The sequence below is a fragment of the Polyodon spathula genome, chromosome 7, assembly GCF_017654505.1.
Source record: "Polyodon spathula isolate WHYD16114869_AA chromosome 7, ASM1765450v1, whole genome shotgun sequence".
NCBI classification, from domain to species: Eukaryota; Metazoa; Chordata; class Actinopteri; order Acipenseriformes; family Polyodontidae; genus Polyodon; species Polyodon spathula.
In genome coordinates this window covers 8075620-8095481 of record NC_054540.1, presented here as the reverse complement: position 1 = coordinate 8095481, position 19862 = coordinate 8075620, and the positions used below count along the sequence as shown (strand labels likewise).

The 19862-nt window shown below is 37.3% G+C and overlaps 1 protein-coding gene across 2 annotated transcripts in view; it reads left to right on the top strand.

Moving 5' to 3' along the window:
• LOC121318101 (SLIT-ROBO Rho GTPase-activating protein 1) overlaps positions 1–19862 on the top strand; it is a 95995-nt gene that overhangs the window by 42240 nt on the left and 33893 nt on the right. For both annotated transcript variants that reach the window (XM_041254393.1, XM_041254394.1), the window contains exons 2-6: positions 4800–4995; positions 10352–10514; positions 16736–16798; positions 18273–18443; positions 19623–19751. In XM_041254393.1, coding sequence (XP_041110327.1) covers positions 4800–4995; positions 10352–10514; positions 16736–16798; positions 18273–18443; positions 19623–19751 — 722 coding nt within the window. The remainder of the gene's footprint in view (positions 1–4799; positions 4996–10351; positions 10515–16735; positions 16799–18272; positions 18444–19622; positions 19752–19862) is intronic.

Below are 19862 nucleotides of genomic sequence, written 5' to 3'. Positions count from 1 at the left end.
CAAAACAATTACATCCCTAAAGTAGACAAATCTAAATGTAAAACTAAATTGCCAAAATGGTTTAATAGATCAATTAAAAAAAATATTCAGCGAAAAAAGGCACTTTACAGAGCATTAAAAAAGGACCGAAAAGAAAGTACGCAGAAAGAGTACACGGAACTGCAAACGCAAGTCAAAAAGGAAGTTAGAAAGGCCAAGAGAGAAATAGAAATGAACATTGCTAAGGGAGCTAAAACCAATTCCAAAATGTTTTTCCAATATTACAACAGCAAGAGAACATTCAAAGAGGAGATTAAATGTTTAAGAGATACAAATGGCAAAATCGTAGAGGAAGAAAAAAAAATAGCAAATATGTTAAATGATTACTTTTCACAAGTTTTTACAAAGGAAGATACTGACAACATGCCCCACATGTCATCCAGTTCCTATCCAGTTTTAAATAACTTTAGCATAACTGAGGCAGAAGTGTTAAAGGGACTAGGAGCTCTTAAAATAAACAAATCCCCTGGGCCGGATGAGATCCTCCCAGTAGTACTCAAAGAAATGAAAGAAGTAATTTACAAACCGCTAACCAAGATCATGCAGCAGTCTCTTGACACAGGGGTGGTACCGACAGACTGGAAAATTGCAAACGTAATACCGATCCACAAAAAGGGAAACAAAACTGAACCAGGTAACTACAGACCAGTAAGCCTGACTTCTATTATATGCAAACTTATGGAAACTATAATAAGATCCAAAATGGAAAATTACCTATATGGTAACAGGGTACTGGGAGACAGTCAACATGGTTTTAGGAAAGGGAGATCGTGCCTAACTAACTTGCTTGATTTTTTTGAGGATGCAACATCGATAATGGATAATTGCAAAGCATATGACATGGTTTATTTAGATTTCCAGAAAGCTTTTGACAAAGTCCCGCACAAAAGATTAATTCTCAAACTGAACGCAGTTGGGATTCAAGGAAACACATGTACATGGATTAGGGAGTGGTTAACATGTAGAAAACAGAAAGTACTGATTAGAGGAAAAACCTCAGAATGGAGTGTGGTAACCAGCGGTGTACCACAGGGATCAGTATTAGGTCCTCTGCTATTCCTAATCTACATTAATGATTTAGATTCTGGTATAGTAAGCAAACTTGTTAAATTTGCAGACGACACAAAAGTAGGAGGAGTGGCAAACACTGTTGCAGCAGCAAAGGTCATTCAAAATGATCTAGACAAGATTCAGAACTGGGCAGACACATGGCAAATGACATTTAATAGAGAAAAGTGTAAGGTACTGCACGCAGGAAATAAAAATGTACATTATAAATATCATATGGGAGATATTGAAATTGGAGAAGGAATCTATGAAAAAGACCTAGGAGTTTTTGTTGACTCAGAAATGTCTTCATCTAGGCAATGTGGGGAAGCTATAAAAAAGGCTAACAAGATGCTCGGATACATTGTGAAAAGTGTTGAATTTAAATCAAGGGAAGTAATGTTAAAACTGTACAATGCACTTGTAAGACCTCATCTTGAATATTGTGTGCAGTTCTGGTCACCTCGCTATAAAAAAGATATTGCTGCTCTAGAAAGAGTGCAAAGAAGAGCGACCAGAATTATTCCGGGCTTAAAAGGCATGTCATATGCAGACAGGCTAAAAGAATTGAATCTGTTCAGTCTTGAACAAAGAAGACTACGTGGCGACCTAATTCAAGCATTCAAAATTCTAAAAGGTATTGACAGTGTCGACCCAAGGGACTTTTTCAGCCTGAAAAAAGAAACAAGGACCAGGGGTCACAAATGGAGTTTAGAAAAAGGGGCATTCAGAACAGAAAATAGGAGACACTTTTTTACACAGAGAATTGTGAGGGTCTGGAATCAACTCCCCAGTAATGTTGTTGAAGCTGACACCCTGGGATCCTTCAAGAAGCTGCTTGATGAGATTTTGGGATCAATAAGCTACTAACAACCAAACGAGCAAGATGGGCCGAATGGCCTCCTCTCGTTTGTAAACTTTCTTATGTTCTTATGTTCTTAACTCTCTTCACATTTGCATTGAGCAATTCATCTAATAAACAGTTATCACAAAGTTTAATTCTAAGAACAATACTGTCTTGGTTTTCTTCAGTATATGAGAATTATCGTGGTCTTTATTACCCAAACTAATTGGGATCAGAGGGTGCTGTAAAATATTCGTTCATATTATTAATGTAAAATGAATATCTTCTCAATCAAGAAACCACCAGGGCTAATGATAATACCACCTATAAACCTTCAAATACAGTGTAAGAATAAGAGATGGAACGCTGTAGGGGGTTGATAACTGAGGCGTTTACAAAATACTGTACTTCCTACATTGATTTAAACTATGTGTGAAAGATCCTGAGCTTTGTCCAAAAGAAGGAATGCTGTTTTAAATACTTACAGTAAATACCAGTGGCACCTATTCACTCATTTGTATTCCATTTACAGTGGGAAGACTGTCTGAATAGTTCACTGCTCAGTTACTGTGTAATCAGAACATTAGCTTTCTTTGTAACTCCATGTCAGAATTGGTTTCCCTTGGATGGAAAGCTTTTTTTATTCTGTTTTTATTCAAAGGGGCCTATCGGCCAGGGCATCAGCCTGAACTTTCCACAGATTCATTAAACCTCCCAGCAGGTTTTTATGCCCTGTTGCCATTCCTGTATGAAACCTACAGATTTGCATAATGAGACTGTATACAAATTCTCATTGTATACAAACTCATTATGCAAATTGAAACAGCTCTGTTATGAAATGATTGAACGATTTAAAAATGATCTCATAATTGGAAAATCACCCATAGCTTTTGAAAATAAAAACACAGGTATTAACAGTAACAATAGGTGTGGCTAACCGCACTGTTTGTTTCAAATTAATACATTCAAATTGCTATAGAGTACAATTGCTCTGCCATTTGGTTCTCTCTCAAGCAGCGGCTCACAGTTGTTTGTAATTATCTGCTGATGATGTGGACTAAGGGCCACTGTGGTGAGGCCACCAAACCAAGCTGATAAACCAGTTATTACTGTGTACTGTGGATTGTTTTTGAATAAACCAGACCTTTCTTCTCCAGGGGAAAGTGGGAAGGGGAGTGAAATATGTCAAATGTGAATTATATCAAACATATATGTCTGTTCCAAATGATAATGAGCAGTACTAGTGCTGTTGATTTGGATCTCCCTTGGGACCAGGTGTTACAGGCCTATCATGTATACATTTGCACAGCTGGGGTTTATATGACTGAATCCATGACATTAATAACAAAACTACTGACTGCACGCAGATCTCCTGTTTTTTTTCTTTTTTTATGTATCTGTTCTTTTAAAATTGGCTTTCCCTGGAGAGAGCCTGTTCAGACTTGCATCTCATTTCTAAAGAGAGGCTTGGAAGACAGCAAGAGCTGCAAAACACACAGTGTAGCAGCCAAATATAGAATAATTGGAAATGCATTATGCACAGTCTGGGCTCGCCAAGGACAGAACTGTGTAACAGTTGCAATGAACTGACATAATGTTCACACCATAAATTGATAATGAATTAGATTTAAACACTGTGACTTAATTGAGATCTTATTGAAATCTATTCTACAATAAAGGACCAGACAGGAAAAAAGTATTGCCCGGCAACATATTTTATGAATAGTCTTATGCATGACACAGCAGGTAATTATTGACATGCTTCTGGGTGGACACCCAGCTAGCTTACTATACAGAGTGAAAGAGCAGTGATTTAAGTTTTGCAGTTCAGATCATTGAAATAGCCCCCCCCCCCCATGTCTTATCTGAAGAGAGAATCTTCTGATATCTAGTCTTCAAAATCTTGAGGCTTTTGAAGAGGGATGTGCTGCTGTTGAAAAATGCATGAAGAATTCTGGTAGAATAAATGCCAACCCAAAGCATTATCAGCAGTGTATCTTGAGTATTGCATTGTGTTCCCAACATGCCAGGTACTGATAAGGTACCGTACTATGGAATTCCAGAGTTTATTGGTTCCTACTATTCTTTGGATGTCAAAAAGTAGAAATGATAGGGCTCCCGAGTGGTGCATCTGGTAAAGGCACTCTGCGTGGAGTGCAGGATGTGCCCTATAGCCTAGACGTTGCCTTTTCGAGTCCTGGCTATTCCACTGCCTACCGTGGATGGTACCTTCCAGGGGGCTGTGCACAATTGGCCGAGTGCCACACGGGGGGATCTTAGGTCGGCCAGGGTGTCCTTGGCTCATCGCGAACCAGCGACCCCAGTAGTATGGCCTGGCGCCTGCGGGCTTGCCTGTAAGCTGCCCCGAGCTGCGTTGTCCTCCGACACTGTAGCTCTGACATGGCTGCATGGTGGGTCTGCAGTGTGAAAAGAAGCAGTCGGCTGACAGCACATGCTTCGGAGGATAGCGTTTATTCGCCTTCTCCGCTCCCAAGTCAGCACTGGGGTGGTAGTGGTGAGCTGAGCCTAAAAATAATTGTCTGTTCTAAATTGGGAGAAAATTATTTAAAAATAAATAAATAAAAAATAATTGGTAAGTAATTAATTAAAAAAAAAAAAAAAAGCTGTGGCACCATTCTTGCTTTTGGTATCTTCCCCTGTGTTGCCATTGCAATTACCATTGCATTGCCATTGTTGTGACACAACAATGAGGATCCTTAACTGTCTTTTCTGTATGTTTCTTGGTAAAACATAAATAAAAAACATACTCCTAATTTAACTTGATTTCTATCGTCAAAATAAGTGCGTTGAGATAGTTCCTCCTTATTTCCTATGGTTCATTTCTAAGTTAGCTGATCTCTCCTTTCAGAGATCCGTGCTCAGCTGGTGGAGCAGCAGAAATGCCTGGAGCAGCAGACAGAGATGAGGGTCCAGCTCCTGCAGGATCTCCAAGACTTCTTCCGAAAGAAGTCTGAGATCGAGATTGAGTATTCCCGTAATCTAGAGAAGTTGGCTGAACGGTTCATGGCCAAGACAAGAAGCACCAAGGACCATCAGCAATACAAGTGAGACTACTTTTTTTTTATTTAGTTATTCAGAACAAGTTTTTAAATGTTTGTAGTAATATGTGCTTGCATACTTTTTCATTCTAATCACTGTATTTTATGCTTCTCCTGAAAATGATTTATTTGGGGTTTGAAGCATATTGCTGGTTTGGTTTTTAAGTATGCACAGGGGGTTAATTAGGTGGTTTGTAAATTACATGTTTTTATGAATGTCTCAATTTAAAATCAAGCAACTAGTACATAGGTAGACAATCAAAACCGAGTAATCTTAGTTGAATGTCTTGTACCTGTTTTCATTCAACAGAATCAGAATTGCTGTTTATTCTAAGTTGAATTTGGACTTTCTGCCAGGTGTGCTCTAAATTTAATAAAGAAACATTCATTTGAAGAATTATCCTCTCTCAGTGGATATTAAAATAGTTTAAATAATGTTATTGTGAAAAAGAAATACAAAATTTGTATTAGAGGTGTGATCATTAATTAACCTAGATTATCAAAACTAATTCTGTGGAGGAAGGCACATTTTGACCGGCAAGCCTATGTGTTCCCTTTCATATAAAACAACAGATTTAATCGCTATATGACTGAAATATCTTTTATTGACAACCATGATTTAAATAACAAGCATATATGTACTTGTAAAATAAATAACACGGTTTTAAGATTTGTACTTCTATTGAAGGCATTTTAAGTTTAATTTAGTTTGAAGGTTACAGGAAATCCTTTGGTGAAAGGCAGGCTAAATAAATCATGGCTACACAGATGTTCCTGGTTGTTGAACTGTGTGCATTAAATATACAATGTTCCTCAGATGGGCCCCAGTTAAACATAAAGCTATTCTCATTTCTCCTCAAACCAGATCCCACAAGGCCCTCTGTCATTTGAACAATATGAAGCCTTACTGGCTGCTAAAATCATATGCTATGTTGATTTGTTACCCTGTGAAAACTTGAAATATTTTTTTTACAGAAAAAAAGGATTGCCAAAAACAAATACACTGTGTGAAGCATCCACGTAACTGGGATGCAGAGCTTAGAGTTCCACTGTGCAGCAGTCAATTTGTTCAATCTGAAGGCAGCTTGGAAATTTACAGCGCCTTTACAGTCCTTGCTAGACTAGAGCATCATATATAAACTAGAGCAGCTCATCTCCATAGGGGATTTCAAAAGAAACCAGACATTAATGATGCATATACACAGGAGCCACAGTATTCAAAATAGAAGCAAACTAGTTCAGAAATGTCATGTTGTGCCAAAGAAGATGCAACAAATGTGGTCCCCATATTTGTTTTAAATAAATTGTGTTTCCATGACTGCAAATTGCTTGATGTACTACAGCGAGTTTATGTCTTTTTGTGTGATGGGTATAGTCTGTGGCAACAAATCATGCAATCACACTGAGAGCCAGAGCCTTGATTAGGCATTTTAGCGCCCAGGGCAGGCAATCGCATTTGCGTCCCACGTTTTTTTTCCTTTTTGGGTGTTAAAAGTTGGGAGAGTATATTTGCTCACGTTTCATAGTTTTGATTAACTTATTGTTATTTCTAAATCTCTCCTTTTAACATGTTTGAAGGGAACAAGACATTACTTAAAACGGAAAGGAACTTATTAACACATTAACTGCAAGTTTATATTTCCTGCCTCTGCAATTATATTCAAGCCACGCATTTTCAGTACCAACCAATGATAATGATTTTATTTTACGTCTGGTAATTTTTTGTTGGTCAGAGCTGGAGTTTAGTTTTTGACTCCACAGTAAAAGCTAAGGCAGCGATCAAGCTATGTGCTTATAATAAGGACAATTAAATTGTTTTCTTTTTTCTGATCAAATTAAAACTTGATCAGTAAGTGCATGCATTTGTGGAATTTTAACAGTGTCACTGTAAATAATAAAAACTACTGTATGATTATTTTAGCAGCCATGTTAACCCTTACAAAAATCCTTCAATAGCTCTATAATATCCTTGTATATTTTAATTAAGTTCATGTGAGCTGTTTTCTCATAATCATTGGAACTGTAAAAAAGCATGGATTGAAAATAATCGTAACGCAAATACGGATGCAATGACTTATTGGCTTGAAGCATATTCAGAAAGATAGTTTGCAAAATGAGCATTCTTCCATTTCCCTAAAGATCCAAAACAATTTAGAATGTAGAGCCATGCAGGTTTGTATGCTATTTTAAACAAAAAAATTAAAAGGTCATTAAAAATAATAACTAGATATGCCAACGACACAGATACACCAGAATAATAACGAACTGGCAACGCTATGGTGCTAGTGAGGCATTCCCTTTTCTACTGCAGAGGCGCATGCGATCTTCAGACTATGCTACAGTGTCGCTGATGGCTGACAAGTAAAGACATTGAGAACTGCAGAACAAAATTATTACTCAAGTGGCAATGCATTTAAGTCATTTTTCCACCCCCCCACGGCTTTGCGCCCAGGGCGGCTGCCCCGCTCGCCCACCCCTAGTTCCGGCTCTGCTGAGAGCTAGTACAGTTTGTATATCATAGCGACACCAAAATAAAGCTGGTGTCGCTGTCCCCGACCTCCCATGGAGGGTGGGGAGAATCATCGAGAACTTTCTGGTTAAAAACCCTGGTCTTGCTGAGTTATCAGTCTTGGGCACACAGGGGGTACTGGTTCAGGGAGGGAACATCGCCTGGGGTTGGTTCGCTTCACCACCCTCCAGTGACACCTATTGGTCAGACTGAATTTTGTCAATTCTCCAGTGTTTTCAGTTGGAAACATCCACTGCTTTGGCGATTAGCTAGACAGCAGGAACGGAAGGTGTGTGTTAATCTTCTGTCCCCCTGGGCCGTACGTGGGTTACAACAGTGAGGTGAAATTCACAATTGGCATTTCCCAAATGAGGAGAACATACCTAAATGTGCACTATAAACTTTTTGTTTACTGTTTTTGTACTTGTTGACCGTATAAATCTCTCCAAAAACATGTATTTTTTCCCTTTTTTTATACCAGTCCTCCCACTTTAAACACGCCACAAATGATTACTGTAGTGCTTTACAGGCTGGTGAATGTTTGTTTTAATGGGCTATTGATCAATAAAAGGGGTTGACAACCTTCTATCCCTGAATCTATACTTGAATTCATAGTAATGAGACCATAAGATCAGAGTGCATCCTCAGAAAACCAGGTTATTGAGAGCCCCTTTAACTTCTACATAAGAAATTATATAGTAGTAGTTCACAAGTCTAACCGTCCTAGTTTGCATGCTAGATATAAGTAGTGACAGAGTATGCAACTAGGGCAAAAGTTTCATTTTTAGACCCGCTCGCCTCATTGCACCTATGATGCCTGTTCATTCGAGGAAGCAGGTTACCATGCAGCTGCATCATTCAATTATTTTTTGTTTAGCTCCACAGGGTGAATAATCTGCTAAGTCGCTACTGACCATTCAAAAGCTCAGCCAAGGCTTGTATACGCTGAGGCGGTTTAGTTTAATTACAGTACATTTCTAAATACCCCAGAGAGACTTGGCAGAAGAAGTTTAAAATGGTGTTATCTGGCCCTCAATCCCCAAAACAATTCATTTTTGCTTCATCACTGTTCAGCTGTAGCTTTAATACAAATATGCCTGCACTGCCTACAGTTTTTTGGGGGGTTTTTTTGTTGTTTTTTTGGGGTTTTTTTTTATATCATCAGTGTTGAACATATTACACTCTCCTCCAAACACTTAAACCAATTTTAATGTGTTAGCCTCACTTCTGTTTAATGAAGTTTCATTGGCATATTCATTATTCTAAGTGCCAGTTGTAGTTTTCCATTTATGGAGTAGGTACTGTATATCTTTTATTTTGTAAAGGTGAATATGTTCCACAGTACTGTGCTATAGATGTCTGTTATTGTTTCTGTTTTGAATTATTGCTGTCATAATTGTATGCTTTTGCCTTATTTGATGTTATATATTGCTTCATGGCCTTCAACAAAGGTGAGTTTCTACTATAGTATAATATAGAAAGTTAACATCACTCTACTAGTGAGACAGAGTTAATGGACTCGGTGGACATCTTTGCCGCTAAATATTAATGGAAATATATGTCATGTATCTTGTAATATATCCCACAACGAAGACTGTACTTGACTGACGAAACTCTTAGTCTTACATGTATCCTTATATATATATATATATATTATTATATATGATATGATAGTATATATATATATATATGAATATATGTTACACACACACGCGAATATATATTTACACTGATGTACATAGAAAATATTGTTCAGGATGCTGTAGAACACAAGCTGTTAGCTACCCCATGATAGGTCAACATAAATAACAACAAATTAAATAAGAATAAATAGTATAACTAATACTAATGCATACTGTCTGGCTGTATCACATGAATATAAGGGTTAACTATATACCATATATTGTGATCAGTTTTGGTAAAAGCATTACTAAGTATATCTAATAACTGTAGATTTGCATAAATAAGATCATGATCAACTGTGCCTGTATTCCTAAGTGGCACAGTTTTTCTTAAGCTCTGATAGGCTTAGGATTCAATGAGTTATTTATAAATCACATGCAGCTTCTCTATCATACCTGTTTGTCATTGTTGTTGTGTGAACAGACAACAATGAAGACACATGGATCATCTGTCTTCTTTGTATATCTGGATCCTTGTTTTGCATTCTGTCACACATAGACACTGAATCAATACACACTGTGCAGTAAGCACTGTGTTCTGTTTACTATGGTACCAGTTGTTTCCAATAAATCAATACAAATGTTACTAGAAAAAAAAATAAATAAAGCTTGAGTTTTAATGACATGTGAAAGCATGGAGATATGCAGAGCTTTGCCCCCCCTGGTATTTTCACATTCTAAAAGCATCAGCACACAGTTCTCACCGAAGTTCCTGCCTTCAAGGTGGATAAACAGTGGTAGGAAACATTATCCCAGACAATGGAGAAAGCGCAGTTTTCCCTCGTGGGTTTGTAGTCTCCATGGCCTTGGTACAAAACCAATTCAGGAGTCAGATTGTGCCACAACCAATTTTTTTTTTTTTTTTTTTTTTGAAAAGGAATATGATTAAATCTGGTTCAGTTTAATCCCAGCTGCTGCAGTTCAATAGCTTTAATCTAAATGAGACATCTCTGGCCAGCCATTATGTGGCTGCTGTGGTGATGGATGGTGGTTGCTTTGTTGTCCTTCTTCATCCTTATCTCTTTTATGTGTCTGAAAAACAAGTGGGAACTATTTACAATCAAGAATGTTCATTTGAACTCGGATAATTTTTCCTTTTTGTTTTTTTGAGTGAATATATACAACACACACACACATATATATATATTTATTTATTTATTTATTTTTACAGAAGAGACCAAAACCTATTGTCTCCTGTGAACTGCTGGTACTTATTGCTGAACCAGGTGAGGCGGGAAAGCAAAGACCACGCCACGCTCAGCGACATCTACCTGAACAACGTCATCATGCGCTTCATGCAGATCAGCGAGGACTCCACAAGACTCTTCAAAAAGGTGGGATGGGAGGGAGTGTATCCTTCAGTTTGCATCTGCTTTCAGCTGTAGCTCAACTGAAGATGGATTGTGCAACCGCAATACCAAAATGAAAGGACCCTTTACATAAAAGATTATTGCACGTTATTAAAGATTTTCTAAGTTAGAAATACTTGCAATAGACTACTTTAATGCAACTGCTCCTTGCTGCAACAGAATGGTTTCTTGCTAGGTTACATTTATACCATACCTTTCCCCTACTATTTAATGGCGCTCACTCATTCTGACTGGTTATGGGTTTTGTTGTTACAGTGATGAGTTATTATCTTTTTTGTCTATATATCCCTCTAGTTGGCTTTGAGCTGCTTTGAGAAACCTAAACTGATCCCTGCCTGATATTCCACGATGATACAACTTGCATCAGAGTTGTCTTGTTATCCTGTACTTAAAAAGTTTTAAGCAACAGATGTATAAGGAAGCTTCATATAATTCTTTATTCTGAAAAAAAAACATTCCTTACTTGTGCAAGCTGTTGCAGGCAAATCTAGTTTTCTTCAAGCTGCATTCATAATGTCACCTCAGGTTTTCACCTATGTGCTATTCTCCAATGAACCTGCAACCATGCATGAGAGCTTCCTTCAATCCTTCAGACAACATCTGCACAGCACAACTAGATCTGCTTTCAATTATGGCTTTCCAAAGTTGATTTTTACTGAAGACACTTTTCTTGTACTTGTAAAGAGACATTCCCAGATGTAAGGTCCTTACATAGTCAAAGTTAAGGCAGCTCTTGTGTTTCAAGTGTCAAGCTGCTCAGCTCACGGGTACAAGTTCAAATCTCAGCAAGGGGAATTACACTTATGATGGGAATGTATTGCTTTTCCAGATGTCAGTTGTGCTGGCTTCATCTCAATTGAGAAGGACAAAATCTCCCCACTGGGGATATAGTATCCCTTTCTGGGTGTAGACACCAGCAGACCCACAAGTCTGAACCACACACTTGCAACGAGAGCACTGGGGTGACCTTGCAGCTGTTCTTATTACAGAGCTGTTTGAAAAATCCTTTGATGGGTTGGAGATATATTTTTTTGTATTGCTACAAAAAAAATTGGACCTACCAAGGTCGTAATAATTCTATATTTAGGCTGTCTTATGCGTTGCTTTGCCACAAAATAAAATACATTTTATCCCTTGTTGTGTGCATGCATTAATTCCCAAATCCCACTGATGTCTATAGCCTCTGTGCTCTTCAAAATATTTTACTGCAATTGCAGACTAGTGACACCGCTCAGTTCACACCACCATAGCAGTTAAACGTGTTCAAAAAGGTTTTGAAACAACCAAGGCTTACTTTTCAACTTACAAGGCGAGGCAAAGTAATAATGCTGATTTAAAAAGAAGTACGTATCAGTATAATTAATAAAGAATAATACATTCTCTTGGCAGACCACAGTTTAGTGAATAATATTCAGTTTCTAAACTGCTAGTGGAAGTGGCTTGTAAGTTGCAGAGGGGTGTTGTGTGTTGCATGGGCAGGTGCCTCTGTGATTTCTCATGGCCCTGCCTACATTGGACCTACAAACCTGTAGTCTAGTTTATTTAGACAGGCTGGCCCACAAGAAATTCTACTGAGTTCAAAAATGCAATTTAGCTGTAACTATTAGACTGTATTTTTAAAGGTGTTTTGATTGCTCAGATGAGCAGGTCGCAGTAAGAACACAGTCAGTTTTCAAACCATAAAACTGTGTACATACTTTACTTCCTCTGCATTTTATCTGAAACGAATTTTAATTCACCAAGCTGTCTTCACAACACCTGTAAAATATTTAGATAACTCATCTATAGAAAGTTCTTTATTATTTAAAAAATACAGGCTCCATGCAAGCTGCAGGTGGTTTGCAATTCAAATGCAGGCCGCAGTTCATAATTTTTCTAAATCTTCAGTGCCATGCTGCCAAAGAGTAGGCAGTTTGACAAAAAGCGGAGCTGCAAATTAACTAGAAAATTAATCTTCATTGTTTTGTTTTTTTTCGTCCAAATTTTGTTAATTTACTACAATTTCCATTATAATACCTAAAAAGTGGGGTGTCCAATCACAGTCATGGGCCATTTCACTCCAGGTTTAACAGATAAAATGAGCTAATTAACTACTTCAGGATGGGGGTTTAATTGGTTCAATTAAACAGTTTAGAAGATGGTTGGAACAAAGAGTGGAAGGGCCAACTTTGGCCACCCTTGGAGTAACAAGACAAAACAACACCCAAATGTTACTTTAATGACAGTAAAATTACAATATATTTAGGTGTGCAAGGCGACCTTATATCAACTTTTCACAGTTCTTATAAATCTTTCTTTGGTCTTTATTAGAAGGTATATATCTAGAAGGTCCTAGAGGATTGAAATAATTAAAATAATTAGGCCAATTAAAGCAGCCTTCTCAGACCTCACAAGCGTGGAATGTATTCCTCAGTCATCTTGATTTAGGAATAAATTAGGTCACTTCATATAAGTTAAAATATATGGAAAAAAGTTTGAATAAAAAACATATTTTAAAGTTTTTCAGGCTTTCAGTATATTTTTTGTGTGCTCCTAATGTCATTAAATACAAAGATTTTATTGTAGCTGACATCTAAAGAGTGTTGAAAGAGTTAAAATACAGCAAGTAATTTTCATTACTATATTTCGTTATATAGGAAATGAGCCACATACACAACCACTATTGATGCAGAGACAGCATGTAACCACGATGGTATTGAATTTTCATCAAGTACTTTAATTATTGGTTTAACATCAATCTTTTGTTTGTTAAAATACAGCTATAACAATGGACTGTTGGTAACTGCTACTAATAATAATTGCAAATAACAAAAGGACACAAAGATCAAAAAGACCTAAAATGCACATGAATCAGGGTTATTTTACTCTGTTCTTGCATTTACACATTGCTCATGACACCATCTGCATTTTCATACCTGTTTAATATTTTATTATGTGGGTTTTGTATTCTACAATTTAATAATGGTTTTTAGAATTATTTGCCCCATAGGGGTGTGCAACAGTAATTAAGTAGGACACAAACAGCAACATCTGCATCCTTCAGTCAACTGATAGAGGATTTGGAACAGCACTAAAAAATACAGCATTTAAGGTGCAGAAAGAACTTCATCAATAACACACTGGCAGATCCAGGCCATGCAACACTGCATTACACTTAGCAGTGCTTTTCCAAGCAACACTTCCACCCTCTGTTCAGTAACGTGCACAACAAGTGTATTGACTTATTTTATATACAAAGCATTTACAATATTGTACACATGCAGCATAGCTATTTTAACTTCATTGTTTATCAAGTGCGATTAGATGTACACTCCTTTGTGCATTTCATATTGTGTACAGAACATAACAGAAACACATGGATTATGTTAAATGCAGCTTTTTGTTTGCATTCTTCTTTAAGCAGCACTATGATTCTTTTGTACTGTTGGTGGTTTATTATGGTGATTAGAGGAGTCTTTAGAATTGACTAGGAACAGGCTGTTATTGAATGCCTTGGTCATTATATAAATCACAGATATTGAACAAAATGTTCTTGGATGGGTGTGTTGTTTTTTAGTGGGTGGTGTAAATGATTCTGTTTAGTACCCATGTTTAGATTTGGTGTTTTACACTGCAAGACAGTCAGTGACATGTGAGTGGAAGGTAACACATGATTGAATAGGAGAATCATAAGTGCATTATCCATGGTATGCCTCGTGAATGAAAACCTGACAGTCCTGCAGTTTTGGATATATATGAAAACTGACACTTCTTTTACATTTTAATTCTGAAACTTTGCTGGAACTGCTTTGGAATATATTTGCTAATAATTTGCAATGGGAAATGTGTATTTTGCATAAAGCTTTTACACCATACTACTCACAAAAATAGGGTATGAAACACAGCAGCAGATTTTGGAGACAACCATTCCTGAAGTGGAGCAGAAAACATGACATTCCAGACTGTGGTGTTTGAACCAGTCAACGCAAGCTTGCTTGAGTCTGTTTGTGAGAGGAAGTGCAACAAGGGTCATCCGTGTCTCAGTTGGGATTTCAAGGTAATTGTCATCAGGAGGTAGAAATGGCATTGTGTCATGGACATCAAATTCGGGACTTGTCAATGACTGCTGGTATCGTATCCTTAAACTGGTGAATACAGTACCCAGTTGTACTGCAGCAAAATCATTTGAATCCCTTCTGGAGCATTCCATCAGCTTGCCAGTGTTGTTTCTCCATGAGCAGCTTCATGGAATGAGGCAACCGCAATGTGTGGCCTTTCTTAAAAGACATTTCCCTTTATCTCACAAAGGACCAATTGCACTGTTATATGTCCCTTATGTGCATATTCTACAGCTAGCAAATGTCAACTGAAGTTCAGGATTGAATGGAGAAATATTATTCACATTCTTTGCAGCCAGTGACATGCTTTGACCTTGAAAATATTTCTAGAATGCCCAAGTATACCAGTGTACTTGAAAGTAAGGCATGCAAACCTATCTTCAACCCAGCACGGTACCAGATATTTTTTTTTGAAAAAGTTGCTATAACACTTTGCTTCTTTCAAGACTGCACATTTGAGACTCACAAAAGCAAATAGATTTATGGAATTGTTTCATCAACCATAACCACTTTAGTGCAGGACAACACAGCTGCATGTGTTTTTTTTTTTTTTGTTTGTTTGTTTTGCCAACATGGTATGATATGTTAAAAAGGATTTATGTTTGATGTGGTAAATTCCTGCTCGGCTTTACAACCTAACTTATTGGCTCAAATAGATTTTACGAGATTTTCTAACTTCTTATAATATGTTGCGCTGAAATGCTTTGAAATTGGTGTGACAGGCTGGCGAGTGGATAGAGGCCCAGAGACAGACTGCAGTTCAAAAAAATAATACTTTTATTATAAATAAACACAAAATAAAAGGGCACAAGGGCCAAAACAAAGGGATTTATACACAAAAACACAAAGCAAAACTTACAGAAAAGGTTTCCAGGCTGGGCTATGCCTTTGCTGGACCAGAAATAAAAAAAAAAACACAAAACAGCAAACCAAAAAACCAGCAAGCACAACCATTAGCTTGCTTCCTCAGCTCCCTCCTCTCCCAAATGGGAAGCTGAGGCCTCCTTTTATGTCAGGTGGCTGGGTGCTGATTGATCGTTAATTACTCCAATCAACCCCAGCCACCTGAACACAATAAACCCAGGCAGGTAGGGGAATTTAACCACATCCCTGCCAATCTATACAGGGCAGATCTCTTCCACAATTGGATTTGTGCTTAAATAAGTGGGTTAGTAAAACACTTTGAGTGCAATGAAAAGAACAGGCAATCACCAGGGTAATCCAGTTTAATTGGAATAGGTCCACTTATGAGTTACACTTCAAAAATGTTTTTGAACTTTGTCCTTTGGGGTGAAGGCCACATCATTAGCGGGGGAAAAAGTCAGCACCTTTTATTCCAGGTGAACAATTACTATGGAGATGTTACTAGCACTGTTATCTTGGTAATGAAATGAAGTGTTAGTCAAGGTTTTGCACTCAGAATTTGAGAACTTCCCATTGATGTGGAGTAGAATATGTGCCAGGAATTCTTTCAGTCCAAAATACAAAAGCTGGTTCAATTTCACATTGTAACTTCACATGACAAAGGTATTGGGGGAAACAATCAAGCGGAAAACTGCAAAAACGAGCTTGCAGCTTCCCACTGATGGCCAGATTGTAACCCCTGAAGGCATATACTCATTCAGCAAGACTGCCTTCGACAGATAACCTTCATCTTTGTATCCGGCAAATATATCCTGGCCAGTGCTGAACACTTAAAACGTAGGTTAAAGGGCTCTAAACACCTGCATGGGGCATTTCACCCCCAAGGGGAACTTTGTTGAGATGTAACTTCCTTTTGTTTTCTTTCAAATGCATTTTGAATTTGCAGAGCGATTTCCAATAAAATGTCACCTTGCACAAGTCTATTTTGGAGTAAAAGGTTGGGTTAATGACCTCTTGACCTGATAAGACTAAAAATGTAAATTTGAGCTTGTTTGCCTGAAACAATCCCAAGAATCGAGTTTAAATTGGATGGTAGGGTGTAACCTGTTGGGTGATTTGTCACAGAATGACTCGTATGAAAATTGGGGGGCCTGTCGTGTTTATTCCAAATTAGTTTTTGGTTTCATTGTACTAATGTCTTTTTTTTCTTATTTTTGTTTATAGAGTAAAGAGATTACGTTCCAACTACAAGAGGATTTAATGAAGGTTCTCAATGAGCTATATACAGTAAGGGCCATTTTATATCACAGTACATTGTGTCACTAATTGTAAGGAAAAAATAAATTCAAATTTTGAACCTTAATCCACATATTGATTCACATGCTGTAATATCCTTTTACATTTGGTAGTGTAAATGCTGAGGTGTTACACAGAAACCGGCTAATGCCTGTTCATCACCGTAATTGTAGTTGCATTGAAGACGATTTAAACACAGCCACACTTTCATGGCTTAAACTTTGCTTGACTTGCATGCCTTTGCCAATTTCTGGTAGAGTGTTTGCAGTTGTGCTGTTCCCACAGCTTTATAATGCTGCAGGGATCACATGTCACATCACATGATCAATTTGAATATCTTCTCAAATTTAAGGCACTGACAAATGTGCTAGACCAATCCTAATAAAGTGGCCATAGATGTACGTGTTGCATATTCCCTATATACAGTTACATTTATATGAGATAAGGCAAATAAATAACATGAATGCATCATACAGAGGGTTGAAAGGCATCAAATATATTTCCTTATATAAACGTAAAGCATTACGGCTGTGCTTGTATATTAAAGTAATAACTGAAAACTTTGACTTACTGTTCATTCTTCTCCTGCTTGGTGTATTAATATTGAGATACATTACACCTAATATTGATTGCATGGTAAATCTTTGAGAGTGACACAGAGACAGTCCCAACTCTATGACCTTGCTCATGCAATGCTGCTGCTATAAGACCAATCAATAGTTCATTTTGGCACAATAATTACAGCCAGGGCAATAAGTGTCAGGCAGATCTGTAGTATGTGGCAGATTCATACTTAACACATACAATGAAAAAAATTAAAATGCATTAATAATTGGTAGTTAAATTGAATTAATGGTAACAGTTTGCACTTTTGAAGGTCATAGGTTTTGTTTGATATATATTTTCAGTTGAGAGAGTAATTTGTTTGAATCTTTTATTGAGAAATTATCAATTCATAAAAAAATATATATTCAGACTATGGCATTTTCAAAATTAGACGCTATATATTTACACAGTGATATACAGTACTGTGGCATTTCAAGTTTAAATTGACATTGTTAAAGTGAATGGTGCGCGAAGCCCTTTAGTGTTTTCCCCAGTTGTGCTCATTTGAACTAGAAACTTATTCCAGGGCATTCCAGGAGGCATCCTGATCCAGTTTACAGAACTGACATATTTGCAGGAAAAAAAATTTAGGAGAGTTCTCAAGAGACACGGATTAATTCCATCTCTGAGGCTATCAATCTATTGTAGCTCTTCTAGCAGTTTATCTCCAAGGACTCGACTTGCATGCATTTGGATTGCAAGGTTTTATTAGAATCAAATGAACTACACTACTGCAAGATTTTCTCAACAAAGAGGAAACAGATGTCATGGTTTCACTGAGTTTTAGTTTATAATTTGTAACTGAGTGTTTGAAGCTGTGCCTGCCCCTAATTCCCCACCACTTCTTAACTGTCCACAGGTCATGAAGACTTATCACATGTATCACACGGAGAGCATCAGTGCTGAATGCAAGCTGAAGGAGGCTGAGAAGCAGATTGGGAGGTCAGGAGATCCCGTCTTCAGCATCCGCCTGGAGGACAAGCACCAGAGACGCAGCTCAGTGAAGAAGATTGAGAAGATGAAGGAAAAGGTAAAGGTAGAGGTTTACATAGGTGGCTGTTCTAACAATGTGTCGTCTTCTCACGGCATTCAGATCAGGTTCTGGAGTTCCAAGATTCAAAGAGATACTTGTATGGGTATGGCTCTTGTAAAAGCACAGCAATGTGTAATAGGGCATAGTGAAAGCATGGTAAAACAGAGGTAAGAATTGTAAAGCCCATAGAGGTATGGTAAAGCAATAAAAAAAAAAAAAAATTGCATGGCAAACTATGGTAAATTATGGCAAATGCATTGTATAACCACAAGAAAAACATGTGCAAAATTAACATTGCAATCTTTTATTAGTTATATTAACTGATATCTTCTTGTTGTCTAGATTCACTTGGTGTAATTTTCTGGTCCGGTAATCATATTCTGGGGATGTTTTAAAAAGTTTTAAGCACCCCTACCATATGCCCTGAACAACAGTTCCAGAATCATTTCTAAACTCTCAGTACATCAGGTACATTAGAGGCAGAGTGTAATCTTAACAAGAAGTATAATACATTGCTTAAGATAACTCAGATAATTCATACAAATTCTAAATTGCTCTTTAAGATCAAGGTTTCTGAATTTGAGTTGACCAATTGAACTTGCATTATGTAGCCAACTTATAATAGCCTTGTTTCCGCTGCCTCTGACAGAGATAATTATTGAACCATTATATTTATTTTATTTTCACTGATAAAATGATTGGTCCTCTAGGAAAACAGGCAGAATACAATATAATAGAGCCTTATAGCTTACTGCTGTAAAACATTAATTATTAACGGCAGTTAAAACGTAGCAGGAACACATATTGTTTATTTGTCCTGACACAGTAGCACACAAGTTTCCCTCCACACGGAGCCATTATGTGGCATGCATGGTAGATCGCTTTGAGGTTTAGATATTGATTCTCAGCTAAATACCTTTTAAGTGATTAACTGCCAGGCAAAAGCCTATCCTGTTGCAACAATGATAACAACAGTGGAAACACAGAATAAAATGATTCTTTAAACACACTAAAGATTGCAATTGTCAGAAGGAAGCGTATATGTGTCACTTCATCTTATATACATGCAAAATTCGTCTTGTTGAAACAGGCAAAAATTCAGCTGAGGTGTCTGAATGACTGTGCTGGTTAAACTACAATTTCTGTATGTTTTTGTTTATGTTTTTTTTTTATCAGCGGCAAGCCAAATACTCTGAAAACAAGCTGAAGTCTATCAAAGCACGGAACGAATACCTTCTAACTTTGGAAGCGACAAACTCTTCTGTTTTCAAGTACTACGTTCATGACCTCTCTGATTTAATTGATGTAAGTACCTGAAACAGACGACTATGCAGCAATGCACGACTATGCAGCAATGCATGTAGCAATAACTAGTTATTATATTTCAGAGACGAATCCACTGAATAACAGCATCTG